The sequence below is a fragment of the Micrasema longulum genome, unplaced genomic scaffold (assembly GCF_059751315.1).
Source record: "Micrasema longulum isolate JH-2025_06_02 unplaced genomic scaffold, ASM5975131v1 h1tg002439l, whole genome shotgun sequence".
NCBI lineage: Eukaryota > Metazoa > Arthropoda > Insecta > Trichoptera > Brachycentridae > Micrasema > Micrasema longulum.
Genome location: NW_028279584.1, coordinates 45,991 through 66,482, shown reverse-complemented (window position 1 = coordinate 66,482; position 20,492 = coordinate 45,991). Strand labels below are relative to the sequence as shown.

Below are 20,492 nucleotides of genomic sequence, written 5' to 3'. Positions count from 1 at the left end.
GAATTTCAATCGTCTATGCGCTTAGTAGCTGCAAGACGTGTTGTAATCTTACTCCTTTTTATTATTAATATTATTCATGTTATTTACTTTTTTTATATCATTAATACACTAAATTTATTTGTCAATTTTTAAAATGTGTAAATGGAGGGTAAAATTCTAACTGTCTTTGCGCTCTGTAGCTGCAAGACGTAATAAATCTAAAGAATTCTAGCTGCACGATGATTGGTTATCTAGCTTTCATAGATCAACTTTAAAATACCTAAATTTTGTAAATGAGGTCTTGAATTCCAATCGTCTATGCGCTTAATAACTGCAAGACGTGTTGTAATCTTACTCCTTTTTATTATTCATAATTTAGTATCATTAATACACTAAATTTATTTGTGTCAATTTTTAAAATGTGTAAATGGAGGGTAAAATTCTAACTGTCTTTGCGCTCTGTAGCTGCAAGACGTCCTGTAATCTAGCTCCTATCTGTTACAATTTTTGATTGATCTTAATTGAAAACGAGGAACTAGAATCCCAACCATCCATGCGCTCTGTAGCTGCAACACGTACTGGGATATTACTTATGGCGGCCTCCGTGGTGTAGTGGTCAAGACGCTTGACTCACGCACGGAAGGTTCCGGGTTCGATTCCCGGTGAGAACACAAAAAAATAAAATGTGATTTTTCTCAAGCCTGGGTGCTCTGTGATGTAATTCACCACTGTAATTAGGCCTCCTGGCCTGTTGTGGTGCAAACAAAATAAATTAAATGTACAGCGCCCTTGAGGTGATTTTCACAAAAATGGCGCTATATAAATTATACAACCATATATATATATTTATAATGCGACTTGCTCACTGGAAGGTAAGACGACAACAATAATTTGAATTAGGAAGGATGTAGGTAGACAGGGTTGCCATATTTCGCCAGGGTTTTGTCGGGACGTTCTGGAATATATTGTAACAAAAAATCAAATTTATAACGGTTTATCAGAAATATAATAGAAATGTTTTACTTACATTTTACGTGGTGCTTCTTGCCAAAGGAGTACCTCTGACCATATTATTTCTATGATTTAAAATAACATAATATTACTCCAATATGGACTCAACAGTCCCTGGCAGCAGACGACATTTTTATTGGTCCTTTTCACTGGGCCAACATCAATGATATTTCTTTTTTTACTATGGTTTTATGAGCAGGAATAGAAATTAGATAACAAAATTTCTTACAAATTACGAGTAGGAATCGCAAGAGACAACTATAATTATACTGACATGGAACTTTTTCTTAATATATCGTGTCGTTCAAAATGTCGATTTGATGTTGACTTAATTTGCGTCTTTAAAATACTCAATGGTTTATATGATGTCCCAACTATTCTCCAACAAATATCTCTTTGAGTTCCTTCACGCAGACTCAGAAATAATGACATTCAGTTGCTCAATTTCAAAAATTGTAAAAAAAAACATTTTCTTTCACAGAAGCTATCGACTTCCGCGGAAGCTATCGAGACAAGTTCAGACTCTATGAAGTTCTTTAGATACGTCGATTGCTGAAATCATCTGCCACCTTATTTCCACATTCAATGTCAGTACGGTCGTGGAAGATTTTTGTTGATTAACAGCGTTGCACTGTGTATGTTTAAATCGGGACATTATGGGTTTCATCGGGACGTCGGGACAGAGGGCTCAATAACGGTGACAGTCCCGATGTATCGGGACGAATGGCAACCCTAAGGTAGGATTGCAATGTTTACCGCATGATATGAGTTGCACGTATAAAAAAAAAAAAAATAGTATTTTACAATAGGGAAAGAATTGCGAATAATTTCATTTGTTTACTTCCAATTATAATTCATCCGTTTTGTTGGTCATCCAGTTCAGATAATTGGCAGCGTCGGTGAAGATGACGTAGTTGTTTGGATCACAAGTCACGGACCCTGGAACTGAATAACTGAGGGAAACTATTCCTCGAAAGTACCAGGTTTGTTGACCGTCGGCAGAAGGTTCGGGGAAGAACATTCCACCCCCGCTGTCTCCATTGCACGCACTTGTTCCTTGAAACAAAACACGATTATGCTTAGTTTTAACATAAGTTGAAATATACTTTGATCAGCGGTCAATCTTACGCTTCGGGTTCAGGTTCAGCTTTAAGAAACAATAAAATATTGACTAAGTTAAAAACAGTAGGAATTTCATATTATAAACTTAGTTTGTTAGGTCTTGGTATGAGAAATGGGAGATTTGCAGGAGAGACCCATAATATTATGGCGGCCGCTATTTGCGGGATTCTCGTCTTTGATAGAATGCACATAATGGTTAGTAAATTTTTATAATTTTATACATTGCCAAAGGGGCTCAAAATAAACACAGTTTTGCTACCAATTGTGTTTGCAATACGGTTATAAGAAACAATTAAAATTTCTAAAAAAGTCGCTTCATATAATTTGCTACACTCATAGTAAAGTTAATTTTCAATTCAATTTAAATCGCAATTAAAAAATGTTAAACGTTTTTTATGGGCATGTGGATGGAGAGCTTTTACTGAAGTAATTCCAGTGATGATTTCATCTTTAATTCAAAATTGTATGTCTACGTTCTCAGAATCGAGCCTGGCTAGGCGAATGCGCCAACCATTTCACTACGAGTCAAGACTTTTCTCCACTTTCCTAAAAAAAACTCGTCCACGATTCTGGTTCTATTTTACACACATTTCTGTATTGTTCATTCCCCCAAGCACTGAGAAAACTTCACGTTTTGACGTACAATATTGAATCAAAAAACATATCATAGTTTGCAATTTTTGCGTTTAAATCATTTGCAAACGCATGCCTACGCATAGATAATATTAGCACCGACATCCTAGAAACAGTTATTTTCTAAAAGGTGAACATGGACATTTATGGTGTAATATTTGGTTGGAAATTAAGAAAAGAAATAGACACCCAATGTATGGCCAAAATAACTAATATAGGTGTGATTTATACATAATTATAGATAAATGAATAATATTTCTGGACATAGCACATGATTTTTCAGAAATTCCTTTTCTGTTCAAGGTGATAGACTTTGAATGAGCTACCGCTTCGTATAAAAAAAGCACCTTTGGTAACCCAAGAAAAGCCTGAAATATTATTGTATATCCTTAGAACCCAACCTCCCTTATTTATTTATTTTTACAAATATTTTTTTTTCTTTCGTTGGTTTATTTTCTCTCCTTCCAAACTCATAACCTGATTCCACATTCCTCATCATTGAATATGTAAAACCTAATGTACATTAATTTATTTAATAATTAAATGTACTTTAATTTAAATCTTACAACTTCAAAACCCGATTTTGATAAGGATAAATAAGTTAAAAATTTACATTAAAATAATAAGAATTAATTAAATAATATGGAGATTTTTCACATTAAAAATTCCTTAAAAAAATTATATTGCCACAGTAAATAATCAAATAACTTTTCAGTACAGCACTCTTTTTTTATTTAAAAATTAACCAACCTGGTAACTCCACCTCTACCCCCTTTCGCTCTCAACTACCTACCAATTCTTCAATATAAAATTAAATCATTTTTAAATTAAGCTTAGTGCATGTTAAGATATGGTGGTGTTCGCATCTCTATAAATCTGCATGTGATTTATGTATTTTAGGAAATAATATTTATATATATATATATATATATATATATAAATACGACGGTGATGGTGAAGGTGGAGAAGTATTTTAATATTTTCATGTTGGTGTAGTAAGTCTCCTGACGAAGAAACGGGTACGTCTCGAAACCGGTAGACTAAAAAAGTTGGTAACTGGTTATATACTTATATTTATATAACATTATTTATAACGTTAGTTAAAATGATAAACCACAAAGTTAATGCTTTAAACATAAATAATATTACTTTTATTTAAAGTAATATTTGCAAGCCTTATCTCCCCATTAAAAAACCGCTGTTTTTTTCAATTAATTAGGTTATACAATCTTTGTATCTTTTTATGTTTATTTTGTTTTTTATTGCAAACTTTTGACCAACTCTTTTTTAGACCAGTATGTTTTTGTTTAGCCGGAAGATATTGCTTTTTACAATAAGTCCACCAAAGTACTTATTCTCTGCACTTAAAGATTTGAATAAATAAATTACATTGTTCATAATACAGGCCGAGGTTGAATGATTAGGTTAAGAATAAAATTAGGTTTCAAAATTCTAAGACATACCATTATTAAATCCAGCACAAAAGGCATTTTTGTGAAGGAAACGACTGTAAAAGTCTGGTTTGCTTATAATACAGTCTAATTTTGTCACCACTGGCATTCTTGCTTCAGTCAGTTCGGAAGCAAATACTCGATCTCCTATAAAACCCCATCCAACGACCTAAAACATATTTTCAAAAACATTGTTTTTAGGATGGCGAAACAACGTGATAAAAGACAAATATGATGTTTAAGTCAGGATCACTTTAAAATATGGTAAAGCCCTTCTCACAGTAAATTTTTTCATGCCATTTTTGTTTGACAAGAACATCAGCAACTCTTTTTCAATTTGCAATGCCGATCTCAGCATCGTTTTCTGTAGTGATAGTAACTAGAGTTTCTCAATTCCAGGGCTTTTTATGACTACTAAAAATGCATTATTACCTTTAAAGAGGCACCGCGGGCGCGGGAGGCCAAAAGGAAGTACGAATGGAAAATAAAAAAAGACAATTGTTTAAATAAACATATTATATTATTTTGATCACTTAAAATTTCCAAAAACTCAAGTAAAAGGCATTTAACGCCTTATCGGAAAGCCGACTTCTAATTTTAGTAGTGAAATTGCCTGCCACTGAAAAAACTCTTTCACTTTCTGTGGAAGTTGGTTTCATAGATAATAACGCTTTATACAGCTACTCCAAATTCGTAGTTCGTTTACAGAAAGTATTCAATAACTTCATTATAAGCTTTTCTAATAGCTTTCTTTAGTTCATCTCAAAATGTTTTTTTTTCTCTACATTTTAGCTATTCCACTAAATTAAGCTGGTTTTCGAAATATTCGGAAGCGAATTCTGTCAGTAACAGAAATAACCAACGAAATAGTGACTTTGCTTGGCTAATTATGTCAGTTATTAATGCGATCGACAATTTTCCCGGAATGATGCGGTTGTGGGGGCCTGAAGAAGCCACTTTCTCACTAATGGTTCAGAGAACACAGAAGAAGTTTTTTCGCTACCTCTACGTGAGAGAGTGTATGGATAGTACTCATTGCAGTACCTATCATTGTTCCTTTTAGGTATGTTTGTTATCTCATGTTTGCGGGCTAGATGGAGCATTTTCTCGCTTATGGCGGCCTTTAAACTTCTGAACGAGTTAACTTACAATCCCAACATTTTGGAGCTCATAAAATTATATGTACCGAGCAACAATAAAAGAGCTAGGCAACACAGACCATTTGTTCTTCCTGAATGCTGGACAAAATTTCCGTTAGAATAAATGGTCTGTTGAACAGCCTACCAAGAGAAGTGGAATTTCCAGGCTGGGGTTTTAGACTCTTCCTCTTTTATTTGTCATTTTTTCTATTGTTTTTATGAACTATTGAACTATATGTTTGATCTAATAACCTATCGTGCATTGTTTTTAAAACATGCTTTTGTAATAACCTAATATGTCATATATTGTATGTACATTGCAATTGGAAGTAGTGCTGTATTGTACATTTAAATAAATTGATAAATAAATAAGTTGTGATCTCGAAGATTTTAATTGTAACCTCAATATTTGTACCTTCTAATATGCAACATGCTGTTTGATTTCCTCATTCATCATTATCAATATCAATAAATAACGTAATAAAATAGTCAGGTCATTCCTCACATGTCCTGGTTCACGATGCGTGATTGAAGATTTAGAGATGTCACGAGATGGCCAAAGGCAGACTGGCTGGACAAACTGACCATACTCTACGACAGCACTTAGAACTGTGATGGCAATGTCATTTTTTAAGCTGGCGAAATCAAACTCAGGGTGAAGAATTATGCTGTATACCTAAAAATGAGATACGTTAAAGGAATGTTTAATAATAAGGTATGGAAGCCTAAATATTAAACAAATGCGGTTATTCAGCGATGGGGTTCAAACTGTCAGTAGGGTCGCAGAGAGTCTCACCAGTTGCTTTCCACGAGCCACACTACTGACTCGTTAGCATCCACGTCGGAAACCCTGAGTAATGGGACCACACTCATAACGGTGTGATCACAGCAGATAACGAGAGGATGAAAGGGGAGTTTTTGGCGCCTCAAAACCAAAACCACCCAGCTAAGGGAAGGTAACCACCCGACAGAAAAATCCACTAGAGAAGACAGCGGGAAACCAATCTGGTCATCTTTTCCCAGGAATCACTATGGCGAGTACATCCAATAAGCAGTTGTTATAGTTGCGGAGTATAAAAGTACCGCAGGACTGAGATGCTTTCGCTGTAGTGATCGCCAACGTCGGGTGGCTCTGATCAGGCACCAGAAGAAGAAGTGATGGAAGTGTGTCGTGTCTCTCATCCCAGTCTCCCTTAATGTCTCCATTAATTTTCCATAAAAATGTATGTGTTTAAGTACTTTTAATAAATACAACATATCGTATTTATCATCCGTGTACATGAAGAATGACACTAAAAATTAAAGGACTAAATTATCTTATCTGCGTCTTATCGTCGAATATTGCTGCTGATTCTTAACATCAGTAAGTCTTGAACAATAAAAGTACGTATCACTTTATCTTACTTCATAACTAGAAAGGCATAAGATTACTAGTCCATATAATTAGTTTTAGAAGTGATTAGATTATTTACCTTTCTGTTTTGTACATCGGAGTCCACTGGTTCAAACTTGAATTTACCAAGAACAACTAGTAGACGATCGGGAATTATAACAGATTTGCTTTCTGTTACGCAATGACCAGCTAAAACAGAAAATTTCAAGAACATCTAGTCAATAATCAAAATATTAACAAATTTGTTTTCTAACATAACTTTTTTGTTTCATTTTCATTTCATAACCAGCCACCAGAATCTAATAACATAAAAAGTTAATATTATGTGAAAAATACTCAGTCGTCTGATAGTGGGTACATCTACAAACCTCTAAAAAATTATAATAAACTTCCAACACAAATTTACATTTTGGATGCGGTTTTTACTCTTTTAATATTGAATATTTTCTCAACCAAGATGAAGCTGTTAAGGATATGAAAGTTTAGAATAGAGAAAACTATCGATATCTGTTGTTGGAAAGGGGCAAGTTTTGTATTATTTATTTTTATTTTATTAAGTCACATTTTCATTTGAAAACACTATATTTGTTTAACAGTTTTAGTCTAAACACTTATGTACATATGTATAGACGTGAAACATGGAACTGACAGCGGAAGGATTAAAGCTGAATAAACGCGGTTAAAATCAGCTCTATGTGCGAATGTAGAAGACGATGGGTTACAAATGGAGAAATTAGACAAGATTACAAATTTAAGACATGTATAGATAACGAGAACGACTATGAAAAACGTTACATGATCAGATAAACAAAAATCTTGAGTCTGTTTATGTCAATCTAAGTAAATTGTATGTCAAGGTGTATGAATCTTTAAAAAAACTATTGATGTGCCAGGAAGCCAGGATAGACCCACGTTATATAATAACCTTTTTGCTGCGTAGAAATTACTTGATGATAGTAAATATTTATATTTTTTTGTAATATTAAAGCGCACCTTTGACATCCAAATAGCTTTAAAGCTGTATCTCATGAAAGTAAACAAATAAAGCACCCCTTCATGTATATGTAACAATGCCTTATTCTAATAATTTGCTTTCCATACTTTGAATAATATCAATATACAAGATAGTAAAATATACTATGAGCAATGAGCATTGCCTAGACTTTCTCAAAAACATCACCAATGAGTTATCGAGAAATTGTTTATATTATTTTCCTAACAAAATCGCGAACTCATTCTAGTAATTATTACCATATTACATTTCATCATACTGAAAAAACGTATTTTTTGTACCTGTTACCACTTTTGATGGAGAGATCAGAGTTCCTCCACAGGTGTAGGATTGGGAGGCGGATTGACTATTTCTTCTATATATTGCTGCATGCCAAGGCCAGTCCCCGGGCTTTGACTTGTACCCCTGTGTGATCAAAGGAGAGTGAAATACTTGTCTTCTTCCACAAAAAGGAATATCATCTTTTGGTTTTGTTTCTGAAGCAGATGAAGCAGAAAATTCACTTCCAACAATATGCGGATCCCAATCTCCCTAAAAACATATCATTTTTTTATGCGCTATTTCATTCTCTATTCGAATTCTAAACTTTTTATGGTTAAATGGAGCACTTATAATCACAGTTACTCTTACAAAAAGCCTTAAGTCTTCTGCGAATAATAACTAATATCCTAAATAAAAATAGAAAACTGCAGTGGGCACAAATGAGAACCATGAGGAACACCCGAAAAAGTACTAAATCATTTCGTCGCAAACAAGAGCTTTAGCATAACTACATTTATATTACTAATCTGCTGATGGATATGCTTGTAGAAAAACATATTTCTCTGTTGAAGAAATCATTAATGACTTTGATTTTATCCACGTATCTGAGGAAGTTGCACGGTGCAACATTATCTAAGATTATCTTGTTCTTTCAACAAATAATATTACTGTTTGTTATATTTTTTATGACGTTTACAAAACGAAATAAGATTTCAAGACGATCCTTTTAAAAACCAAAATGAATATGAGTATTTTACCTTTCTGACTCCATTTGCACAAAGATCATCACCATTCACAATAATACTTAAAACATTAGGAACAGGCGTTCCTTGGCGGCCTCGAACTACCATGTCTAAAAAATCATTTTTTTTAGTATGTGTAGTGATAAGAAACTTTCCTGGCCCTTTGTTTTGGATGCGGCCATAATCTGATTTCTAAAATATAAAAAAATCATTAGGACTATCATACTTTATTATTAGCAAAAAAAAAGTTTTCAATAACATCAACCGCAATTTCAGTGAATTCAACTAACCACAATGCTTTCACTGTTTTTTTTTTCATTTTTTCATAATTGTTTTGCAAAACAAGTTCACTTATGTAAATATTAAGTTTAATTTTAAATAATTGCCGTAAAGATAATTGTCACTAGGTTAACATCTGTAACAGTTGGTGAAAACTACAGCACTAGAAGTATTTGACTAAAACGATATAAAATTTCGGAAACTTTTAAGAATCACTAAGTTGCCTTTAGTAAAGCTTTGTTTGTGACCTGAAGTGATTGACGCTCCAACCGACATCTTGAAAATGGAGGAAAATATAAGTAATACATTGATATATGCAATTATCTATCACCAAATTTAATGACCTGGTGAATAAAAAATAAATATTATCAATAATCAAATAAAACTTAGTAATAGTTCTATTTTAAATATGTTTTATCTTCCTAAATCCACACACAAACCCCCTCTTCTCTTTACTCCCGTAGCTACGCCCACTCTACCCTCTCTGTGAAAATGTTATATATATTATGTTAGTTTGTAATTAACCCTGAAGAAGGCATAGTGATGCCGAAACAAGTTAAATTGTCAAATTATAAAAATATATGTGGTACACAAAAACAAAGTGATTTTTTAAAAAAACATTAAATAATAATGTTCCACTAAGTAAGTGCTTCAAACATCAAAAATATCAATAAATTTGCATTAAAAAATATATAATTTGAAAGCTAGAGCATATACATTATTTGTAAAAATAAAATAAATTATATACTCATACCAATGTAAGATTCATTTCATGTGAATCAAAGACGAGATTGATTTTTGAATTGACTGGAAAATTGTTGAATCCATTTTCATATACATTTATAAACAGATCATATTTATTTTCATCTTCTGGTGGCTGGTTCGTCTCAAACACTTCCAAAATACTCGTAGTGCCATTACAAGGATACGATCGTAGAAGGACATTCCCCACTAAAGTTGCGGTCTTGATTGAATATATTTGCAGTAAGAATAGTACAAAAATATAACTGAACCGCTTTGAAATAATTTTTTCCGTCATTATTTGGTATTATTGACCTGAAAAATGAACACATTATAAAAAAGTAAAATTTTACAAGTTACCATTAATACTACGTAACTGTAAATGAACTGGGACCTTTTGCAGGACTCGTTCGTCTTAAGAATCGCATGCGACTTATTTAAATTGACGAGTGACGGTATTATCGAACAACCTATGCAGTGAAGTCGATCAAAAACCAGTCGAATTTATCTCTTGCACCCCAAAGTACTCGACATTGAAAATCGAATGCGACATCGTACTTTCAGCTGTCAAACTTTCTTCGCATAAAAAGCTCGATATTCATCTTTGTTTGACGAGATAAAACTAAAAGCGGTGATGAATGTTATGATGTGGGTGTATCGAGAAATGTGCAAATTATATTATCATCATCCCCTTTCCGCACCTAATGATGTACAGGGCACTGCATTAGTACACCAAATGCAGCGAATCTTTTTTTTTGTTCTTCTTCTTTTCCACATCCGCTCCTAAGTGGAGCATGTGGACATCACTAGTTGTCTCCAGGAGACCCTATCGCCAGCCAGCATTTTTGCCTCTTCCCACGTCAATCCAGCGCCTCTTAATTCCGCCGAATAAAGTATAAAGATCGTCATTGACGGCCTTCCAGGACGGCGGAGCCCGCAGGTTTAAAGAAGAGGCAACTTGGGTTGAGGTTCTCCTGAGGCATGCGCAGCACGTGTTCAAGCCAGGTCCACCGCCGCATCCTCAAGACGCTCGTTATAGGAGGCTGCTGCGTCCGTTCTCGGACTTCAATGTTAGTTATAAAATCGAACCACCTTATACCTAATATTCTTCTCAAGCACTTACTCTCAAAACTCAGAAGTTTGGTGTTTTGAACTTTGGTAAGGTGCCAAAACTCGCACTCATATAGGAGTACTGGCATTTTACAAAAATAGAATAATTGGCATTTCGTTTTGACTGAGTATAGACTAGAGTTCCAGACAAGACGCATAATGTTAAAAGTTGCTCTAGCAATTTCTAGGTGGATTGCGAGCTCTTTGTGCATGCTTCCATTCTCAGTTATGTGAACTCCCAAGTATTTAAAGCTGTCAACTTTCTCAATCTTCTGTCCATTATTATAAAGAGGTTGATCAGGGTTAGGATAGGATTTGTTGCACATAATCTGAGACTTTTTGACATTAATATTAAGACCCAGACGAGTTGAGTTTTCCAGCAGTGTGTCAAATATTTTCTGAAAATCACCAACAGACTTTTCAAAAAGAACTGCATCGTCACTTTTAGCTAGATACTAATTACTTAACTCTTAATAAATCTAAAACTAACTTCATTCCATTTCAAATCAGTTCTTGAAACTATTCACAAAATGCTTGTAATTGCCCAATACTGGATAGGACAGACAATGTCAAATACTTAGGAGTTATTATTGATATAAATTTAAAGTGGAAACAGCAGATTGAAAATATTACTAATAAACTTAAGAGATTAACGTATATATTCAAAACAATTCGAAATATAATTAATATACAGGAACTTTTAAAGATTTATTTTGCATTGTGCCAATCAATTTTAGAGTACGGTATAATCGGTTGGGGTGGTGCGAGTGACAAAGTTTTAAATAGTGTAATTGTTGCACAAAAATCCATAATTAAAATAATACTCAGAGCCCCGATTCAGACATCTACTGAAGAAATATTCCATAAATCACAACTTATGACACCAAAACAATCATACGCTAAAACAATACTCACTTATAGATTCAAAAACTACTCTTACTCAAATGAAAGACATAACCCTCACAATACATCACATACAAATAATATAATCACTAGATCCTCAACACATAGACAACTTAAACAAAAACAAACTAATACCACTTTCGGACAAAGGGATTTTGAGTATTATTCAATTAAAATCTATAACTTACTTCCACTATCTATTAAAGCAATTAGTAATGAGAAAATGTTTGAAAAGGCTATAAAAAAATGGAAAGTGGAGCTAGGTAGAAGTAAAATGGATTGTCTCATTCGCCCATACCAATATTGAATCAACTGCTTCACAAGTGTATAGCTAATGTTAGGTTTTTGTTATTTTCAAAGTGTGTTTTGTAATATAAATAATATAGATGTATATAAATACCTTGTTTTTAAAACTGTCCGAATATTTGTTAATTTTGTTTGTTTTTCAAGTTAGTCTTCTTTGTTTATTTTCAAATGTAATTTCAAAAAACTAAATTGTTAGTGTCCTCGGCACGGGAAACCCCAGTGAGGTCACATAATTTGATTATTAATTATAGTTTGCAAGTGAAAAATATGAATAAATAAATAAAATAAATAAATACTTTTTACCTCGATCAGGTGGTATTGATTTGCATAAGATAAAATCCATCAGTATGATGAATAAAAACTGCGCAAGGACGCAGCCTTGCCTCACTCCAGTGGAGACCCCGAACCAAACAGTCAAAGAGCTTACATTATGTTATTACTTATTTTGTTACATGGACTATAAAATGTTCTTAAGTACATTCATGGAGACTAAGCCGCTGTGCACGTGCAAACCACGAGCCCACTGCGTGATATCGCATGAATGGCCCATTCCACACCTCGACGAAAATCTCCACGTCATAAAATACAATACGGTGGATCAATATCTATTGTATTACAATTACATATTTATTTAATGCTTGACACACGCAATAACCTGTACACCATGAGACCGACTAATTAATGTCTAGTCGACTTTTTTTCCAGGATTTTTACCTGATAGTACACCATAAATTTAAAAAATGATTTTGATAAAATTATCGTCAAAATCTTTTTTGTTAAGTTTAACTGTATTATATTTAAATCGGGTTGTGGTCCCGTGGCTAGTGTTGCGGATTCACGGATCAGAGGACCGAAGTTTAAACCTCACTGTACTCCAACTTGATTTCCATTTTCAAATATTGAGTTATTTACAACTCGTTGAAAATGGTCATCAAAATTTTAATATTTTTTACTGACCGAGACGTTTTTATTGAAATTATTAACTATGAAGTTTTATAATGAAAAAACCAAAAATAAAATTATGAAGTTTAAATAGGCACAAACAAATCTAATAAATGTGAATCCATTGTGATTTTACCGTGCCGTTTAGATAAAGATGATATGTTTGAAATAGGCTATCCTCTGTCGGATATCACGCGGCTGGTTTGTTCATTTGGAAATTCTTGTAATAACGAACAGACAGTAGTGTAAAAACACCCTTTTAAATAAATACTTCATGTTGGGAATCGCACCCGAGACCTCTTGCATGGTAGGCAAACGTGCTGCAAAAATACTACGAGGCTGACATCTCACACACCGAACTGTATTTCTTAATCCGCCTGAACCAAAACCATCGCCATCATTCCGGCATTTAAAAACCAAATGCATCGAATTTCGTCCATCTGTTACATGAAAGTAATCAGTCCTACGCGTTTAAAAAACCTTCGAGAAATCGAGATCAATACTTCAAATCCACCATTCCAGGAATTGATTCCTGGACCTCAAGAATGCCAGGCAAATGCACCAACATCTTAACTGTATTTGCTTGTTCAGGATTCTTACCCGAGAGCAGCCACCCATTTGAAACACTCGTCCAATGTTCTGGCTCTATTTTACACACAAAATCTTATGCTGCAAAAAATAAAAACTCAACACTAACCTGATACAGGAACATATAATATTTGATTATTTCAGGATCGATAACAAGGAAAATTGTATTATATAGTTCTAGGTCAGGATAAACACAAAACTTTTCGCACTCAAAACATTTTTTAAATCAATAATTTTATATAGCCTAACACAAGAACAGTCTGATTTCATTAGTTTATCTACTCCAAATGGCGAACCAACACACAAAGATCGGCTGCTATTTCACAGGTAAACATAAAACCGGATTGTGCTGATCAATTCGTTTTTTATTCATCATAATTCCTAAATTCCATTCAAGTCATGGTCAAAATAGTTTTGTTTTTAAAAGAATGAAAAACTACAATAATCTCCCCAATGAACTAAAAATTAATAAAACTAATATATCAGTAAGTTAATTCGAAGTATATTTAAAGTAATTTTTAGACTCCTAGTAAAAACAGCATTCTATTTCAATTAGTATTATTTTATCATTATTTTCCGTTTTTCTTTTTATTTTGTATTATTGTAATTTTTTTCACTTCTATATTTGAAATTATATAATTTCAAATTACTGAATAAATTTAATAGTTTAAGTCACACGCACAAAAGCTTGTCTTTTTTTTTTAAGTTACAGTTATAAAATTTAAAAATATATAAAAGTAGATTGTAATTGAAAAATAAAACATGTATCAATTATGTTACTATATTAATTATTTTTTTTAAAAACACACAGTTGTCATTTGAGATAATTACTTTTATAACAGAGATGAATAACGTCTTTGAGAAAGGAATTTGAAAGTCTTTTTCATTCTATTTTATTTGTTTTATATGTATACGGCTTAAGCCAATTACAACAGTTATTTAAAGAAACGTACGTGAGAATCTGAACAAAAATAATATGAAGCTGTGTTGCAAAGACAAACAACAGAAATAAAATAATGGTATACAATATATTCATAAACACGGTCAACATATAAGACTTCGCTAACCCATGCCAATCCCACACTATATTAATGGCGAAGAGATCTACGAAAAGCCGGAAGATCTATCCCAAAGAATTCCAAGTTGCGTGACGAATTTACTAATCTACACATTCTCGACATTGGAGTAACTGTTGGAAGATTTAATAAATAGCAGATTTTGACTTCTAGTGACACGGTTGGGAACACGAAAAAAATAATCTTGTCTAGATATTTAAATAGCTTATGGCCTGTCATGTATATTTTGCTGTCACAATTTCTTAATTAAGTCCATAGGTGTTTCGTTTAATTTTAGGACGGCAAGTTACCCTTTTTACTAGCTCAATTTAAACCTGTGAAGAGAATATGCGGCGAAAAGCGGTTTGATGAATAAGTATTTGAAAATAGTTGTCCTGTTTTTCTCTCGCAGATCTCTTCCTGAATACTGAGTATGCCTAACTAAAATCAACAAAATTTCGGTTTCTAAGAAAATATATCAGATAGAAATATTACGTGTCACCACGTCTCTTTTTAAAAAAATAGTTATCATATTTGTATTTTTATTTATTCATATTTTTTTCATTATAAACTATGACTAATAATAAAAATAATGCGACCTCACTGGGGTAACCCGTGCTGAGGATACTTAACAATATAGTTTTTTTTTAAATATTTTTACATTTGAGAATAAACAAAGAAGACTTAATAAACAGAGATAATTAACAAAATATTCAGACAGTTTGAAACACTGCGTATTTGTGTTTATGATTATTTGATGTACATTTATATTATTTATATTACAAAACGCACAATGAAAGAACAAAAACATAACATAAGCCATACATTTTTGGAGCAATTGATTCAATATTGGTTTGGGCGAATGAGGCAATTCATTTTATTTCTACCTAGCTCCACTATCCATTTTTTTATAGCCTTTTTGAACATTTTCTCGTTACTAATCGTTTTAATAGATGGTGAATGTAGGTTATAGATTTAAATTTAATAATACTCAAAATCCCTTAGTCCGAAAGTGGTATTAGTTTGTATTTGTTTAAGTTGTATTTGTGTTGAGGATCTGGTGATTATATTATTTATATGTGATGTATAGTAGGGGTTATGTCTTTCATTTGAGAAGGAATAGTTTTTTAATCTGTAAGTGAGTATTGTTTTATCGTATAATTGCTTTGGTGTCATAAGTTGTGATTTGTGGAATATTTCTTCAGTAGATGTCTGTACGGTACGTTCGAAGACGGCATAAAAAAATAAGGGGTTTTTAAATAGTCCTAGCTCCTATAAAAGACAATTTTATTTTTTAAATACAAATGATAGGGGCACGTCAATGGCGAATATTAATAGTGTGTTATAAATCATCGCTCTAGTGACATAATCCAGGGAGAAAATACGGGAATATGTTTATATACGCCTTTAAGGCTTCCTGTATGTTAGTACTGGTTGAATTGCTTTATTTTAATTTTATTATTTTTCTTGTACGGTTGCAACAAGTTGTATGTAATATTTATTTTTTTCAATTTCAACGTAATAAAACAATTAAATCTTTCAAATGTTTATATCACATCTTTGTCTTTAATTATAAACACATGTGTATTTTTTTAATTGCTTATAATTTAATAACTCATTAAGGCTTTATAAACATAATTATCGGTTCAAGTCATGTTGTCTCGACTGATTAGAATAAAGTCATAATGTTTGGGCTTTTTAATGTTGATTTTAAATAAATATTTGTCTCCTATATAATTTTTCAAACGGTAAGGTAAGTCGTCGTAGTATTTAAATCCATTGTATAGTACTTTTGACTGTCCTGTATATGTCCTTGCTTTGAAAATAGTATTATATTCATACATGTCAGCATTTTTATTTACTATAACGTCGTCGAATTATATATTTCATATTGCAATTTCTGATTTCACATTATAAAATGTGAGACGAGAATAAATTGGGGGTATAAAATAGAGTCATAACACAAAAAAGCAGAATTTTTAAGAGAACCAAAAAACTTAATTAATACGCTCTCTTAAAACCGGGTATTTTTCATTGATTTTTTGGTTTTTCTGTTCTTCGTTTATTTTTCTTTCAAGCTCATCAACATGCTTATGAAAGCCTATAGATTGGCATTAATGATATATAATACAATGAACTTACATACTAAACTAAACAATCTTAGAAACTATTTAAATGTACAATAGGTATAGTCATGGCATGATCTAGGCAGACATGGCAAGTGAGTATCTCAAGTCGGGAGCCGCAGACCGATTTTTCGGTAGATCTACCGATTTTTGGTGAAATCTACCGATTTACCGAATTTGATCGAAATTCTACCGATTTTTAAACACTTTCATTTTCCATATTTTTTTCTTACCAAATCGTCCCCAATATAGGCAATCCACTCATAAATAAACCAAATACATGCTCACTTTTTTATGTATGCTCAGAAAGCTACATACTTTCTCTGCCATCTGTTTATTATTGTGAATACTACTTATCCTTCGGTCGTACACATAATACATACGTGGTGTAGTGGTCAAGACGCTTGACTCACGCACGGAAGGTTCCGGGTTCGATTCCCGGTGAGAACACAAAAATTAAAATGTGATTTTTCTCAAGCCTGAGTGCTCTGTGATGTAATTCACCACTATAATTAGGCCTCCTGGCCTGTTGTGGTGCAAAAAAAATGTAATACGTTGATTAATTAGTATAGGTAAATTGTGATTCCCGGTTATTTTCAAAGTTGATTAATTAAAACCGTGTCATTTCTTTTCATAATTTCATAGTTTCTATTTTATTAAATAGAATGTCAGCACATCAACTTTTACATCTGTCACTTTAAAACATAAATGTTATTTAATTATTTTGTGTATATTATGCTTTCATGACGAAAAAAAATATTTTACCAAAACACAGAATCATTTCAAATTATTGTTGGTTCGATGCAACACACATAATTGGGCCTTTCTTATAAATCTGGTACAAAGTTACGCCTAGGCATAGTGGTAGAATAAGGATAGGAATACCATTATTATTATAGTGGTAGAATAAATATTGTATTCCCGTTCTTATTTTACGACTATGCCCAGGCATAACTTTATACCAGGTAAAGCCCATTGACATATTATTGAAATATAATATACCTTTTCGTTTAATGGATTTTAAAAGCTTATTTTTTTCCTTTTTAAAAATAAATAAATTAAAAATAAAATATATATACTACAAAAAAATCCTGTTTTTGTGATAGTAGCATATGTTAATCTTGTTTTTCTTTTCATGCTTATGTCATACCATATTTATTTACTATAAACTTATAAATTATTTTAAAAAAGGAATGGCCCACGCTCAGACGCTGACAGCTTTGTAATTTTTTTTTTCCAAATTAGGATAAAGCTTAGTGTTAAATTAAATTTAAAGAAGATGTCTTTTTTCAGTTGTATTTTTATAATTAAATTCTATGTAAATATATGTATGGAAAAATAAACAAATGAAAAAATATAAAAAAATAACAAAATATTTCATCTATCTCATAATATATGTATCGACGACGGACAAAATAATTTTTAAATCGTGTTTCAATTAAGAAGCGATTGGAAATAAGTGTAGATATATTATTTGCACATTTATCGATACACCAACGTCAAATCATTCATCGCTGCTGTAAATTTAAACTTATATTTGTGAAAAAATGAAATTGAAATACTTGTCATTCAAAGATGATGATGCTGATCGTTATACACGAGGAAAGTTTGACGGCTGAAGGTACGATGTCGCATTCAATTGTCAATGTCGAGTGCTTTGGGGCACTCAAGATAAATTTGACTGGTTATTGATCGACTTCACTCGCACAGGTTGTTCGAGAATACGGTCACTCGTCATTTCACATAAGTCGCATACGATTCTTAAGACGAATGAGTCCCGCGTACGGCCCCTGGTCTGTAAGGACACCGTTTGCGTCTGTCTAATATTTTTTACCGACTGATTGTTCAATTGTATGTTGTATGCACCAAATTGATTAAAGAGTAACTGATGCTACCTCTCATAATATTAACAGTGTGGGGAGACCATTACTTCTTCTGTTATTTGGTCAAAGATACCGTGAGAATACACTATTATTAATGATGATGAAATAAGTATCCTTTGAATATCCATAAATGTAAAATTTAAATTGAACATGTCAAATACTTAGGACCAACAATAGATAGAAAATTGACATGGAAATTCATACAGGCAATTTAATTAGAAAAATGACAGCAGTATCGAGTATTTTTTTTTAGTCAAAAATTTTGTTACAAAAACAGAAAAAAATCTAATGAATAAAGCCTATGTAAAATCTAAAATTTGTTAAATGCAACTACTATGGGGAACAGGATATCAAAATGACATAAGCAGACTACAAAGACAACACAATAAAATATTAAAGTTAGTATATGACCTTTCCTATCTAACAGCAACTAGATAACTTTTTTAACAAACTATGCAATTGAATATAACTGAACTATTTCAACTAGAATCATTAAAATTTATCCATAAATTGGCCACTGATGTAGTTGTAGACGAAGAACTAAAACTTTTTTAAAATCGTAGTAAACGTTGACATAACACGAGAATATCAGAAAAATATCATAAACAACTTTCTAAAACAAGACAAGGACAGTCGAGACTAATAAACCGGGGACTGAAATTATATAATAAACTACCAGACAAAACTAAACAAAAGACTCAGACAAACTTTTCAAAAGATATAAAAATATTATTTTGAACAATTAAGTATAAATTTAAAAAAAAATATTTTTGTAAATTGAATGTAATAAATAAATTTTCATCACTAATAAAATATATCCATAAAACAATAATAGAAAGAGAATCGTGAGTTGAACACAGCAAAAATTTGCGACTGCCATCAAACACCTATTCGAACTGATGCTCTGAATTTTAATTATTAAGGAATGTGAGAGATAAATCAAACTGAATGTTGGAAAAAGGTTTTACCTCACCCTCCATTTACTAAAAAGACTTCAGAATTTTCTTCCAACCACAGCCAAAAGCATTTGTCCCAATTTTTTATGTTTTCTTCTCTGTGCTATGCTAACATTTACTATCTTGAGGCCAATACAGAAATCATTGATTGTCTGAAGCGTTTGCAGAACCAAAGTATTCGCTTTATTTTCAATGTTGAAAAATATGACCATGTATCAATCTTTTGCTCTTAACTCAAGTGGCTTCGTTTTTATCAGCGCATAAACGTTTAATCTCTCTCACTTCTTTATAATATTCTTTACAATCTATGCTCAATATAACATTTAGCTGATTTACCTTACTGTTTATAGTCTTCCGCTTCAATTTTCTCAGGAAAGAAGACTTTCCATTCTCGAAATAGCTCATCATTTTTCAACTATTATTTTTCTATTCACGGTGCCACATTTTGGAATAAGCAACTTCTCCGTGTAAAAAATGCACCTTCTCTGGCCACTTTCAAGAAGCTTCTGATTTACTGTGTAATTTTATAATTTCTCCATTTATTTTTTATTTAAAAAACCTGGTTCCTCTTCCTGTCTCCTTCTTAACTTATTACCCGATCCCACATTCCTAATCCGTTAATGTGAATAAAATGCTACACTTTTATTAAGTTTATATGAGCAAACCTTATCTCCCCATTAAAAAACAGCTGTTATTTTTAATTAATCAGGTTAATTATGTTGTTTGGTTGGCGGGAAGATATTGCTTTTTATAAATAAGTCCACTTAAGTACCCATTCTTAGTACTTGAGGATTTAAATAAATAAATAAACAAATTGTGGAAAAATTATAGATATCAACACTAATAATCAAATTAATTA

At 32.2% G+C, this 20,492-nt stretch overlaps 1 protein-coding gene across 4 annotated transcripts; it reads right to left on the bottom strand.

Moving 5' to 3' along the window:
* Nucleotides 1-962: 962 nt before the first annotated feature.
* LOC148272202 (chymotrypsin-like elastase family member 2A) lies at nt 963-18,633 on the bottom strand. Of its 4 annotated transcripts, none has more exons than XM_088240373.1 (8): nt 18,551-18,633; nt 9,778-10,079; nt 8,760-8,936; nt 8,022-8,271; nt 6,808-6,917; nt 5,841-6,011; nt 4,209-4,365; nt 963-2,046 (listed from the first exon to the last, which is right to left on the bottom strand). In XM_088240373.1, the coding sequence occupies exons 2-8, from the start codon at nt 10,060-10,062 to the stop codon at nt 1,838-1,840; spliced, it is 1,359 nt and encodes a 452-aa protein (XP_088096499.1). In that variant the 5' UTR covers nt 10,063-10,079; nt 18,551-18,633; the 3' UTR covers nt 963-1,837. The 4 variants fall into 4 exon arrangements, with proteins under 4 accessions (XP_088096499.1, XP_088096497.1, XP_088096496.1 ...); XM_088240371.1 differs by lacking the exon at nt 18,551-18,633 and adding an exon at nt 18,357-18,404; XM_088240370.1 differs by lacking the exon at nt 18,551-18,633 and adding an exon at nt 13,723-13,901.
* Between the last annotated feature and the right edge of the window lie 1,859 nt (nt 18,634-20,492).

What these genes read in the sequence shown, in the direction of transcription:
- LOC148272202 (XM_088240373.1), bottom strand. Translation starts at nt 10,062, where the DNA reads ATGACGGAAAAAATTATTTCAAAGCGGTTCAGTTATATTTTTGTACTA. An exon ending in ATGAAATGAATCTTACATTG is followed by an intron (nt 8,937 to 9,777) that starts GTATGAGTATAT and finishes TTTATATTTTAG; the next exon opens with AAATCAGATTATGGCCGCAT. An exon ending in CGCATCGTGAACCAGGACAT is followed by an intron (nt 4,366 to 5,840) that starts GTGAGGAATGAC and finishes AATATGTTTTAG; the next exon opens with GTCGTTGGATGGGGTTTTAT.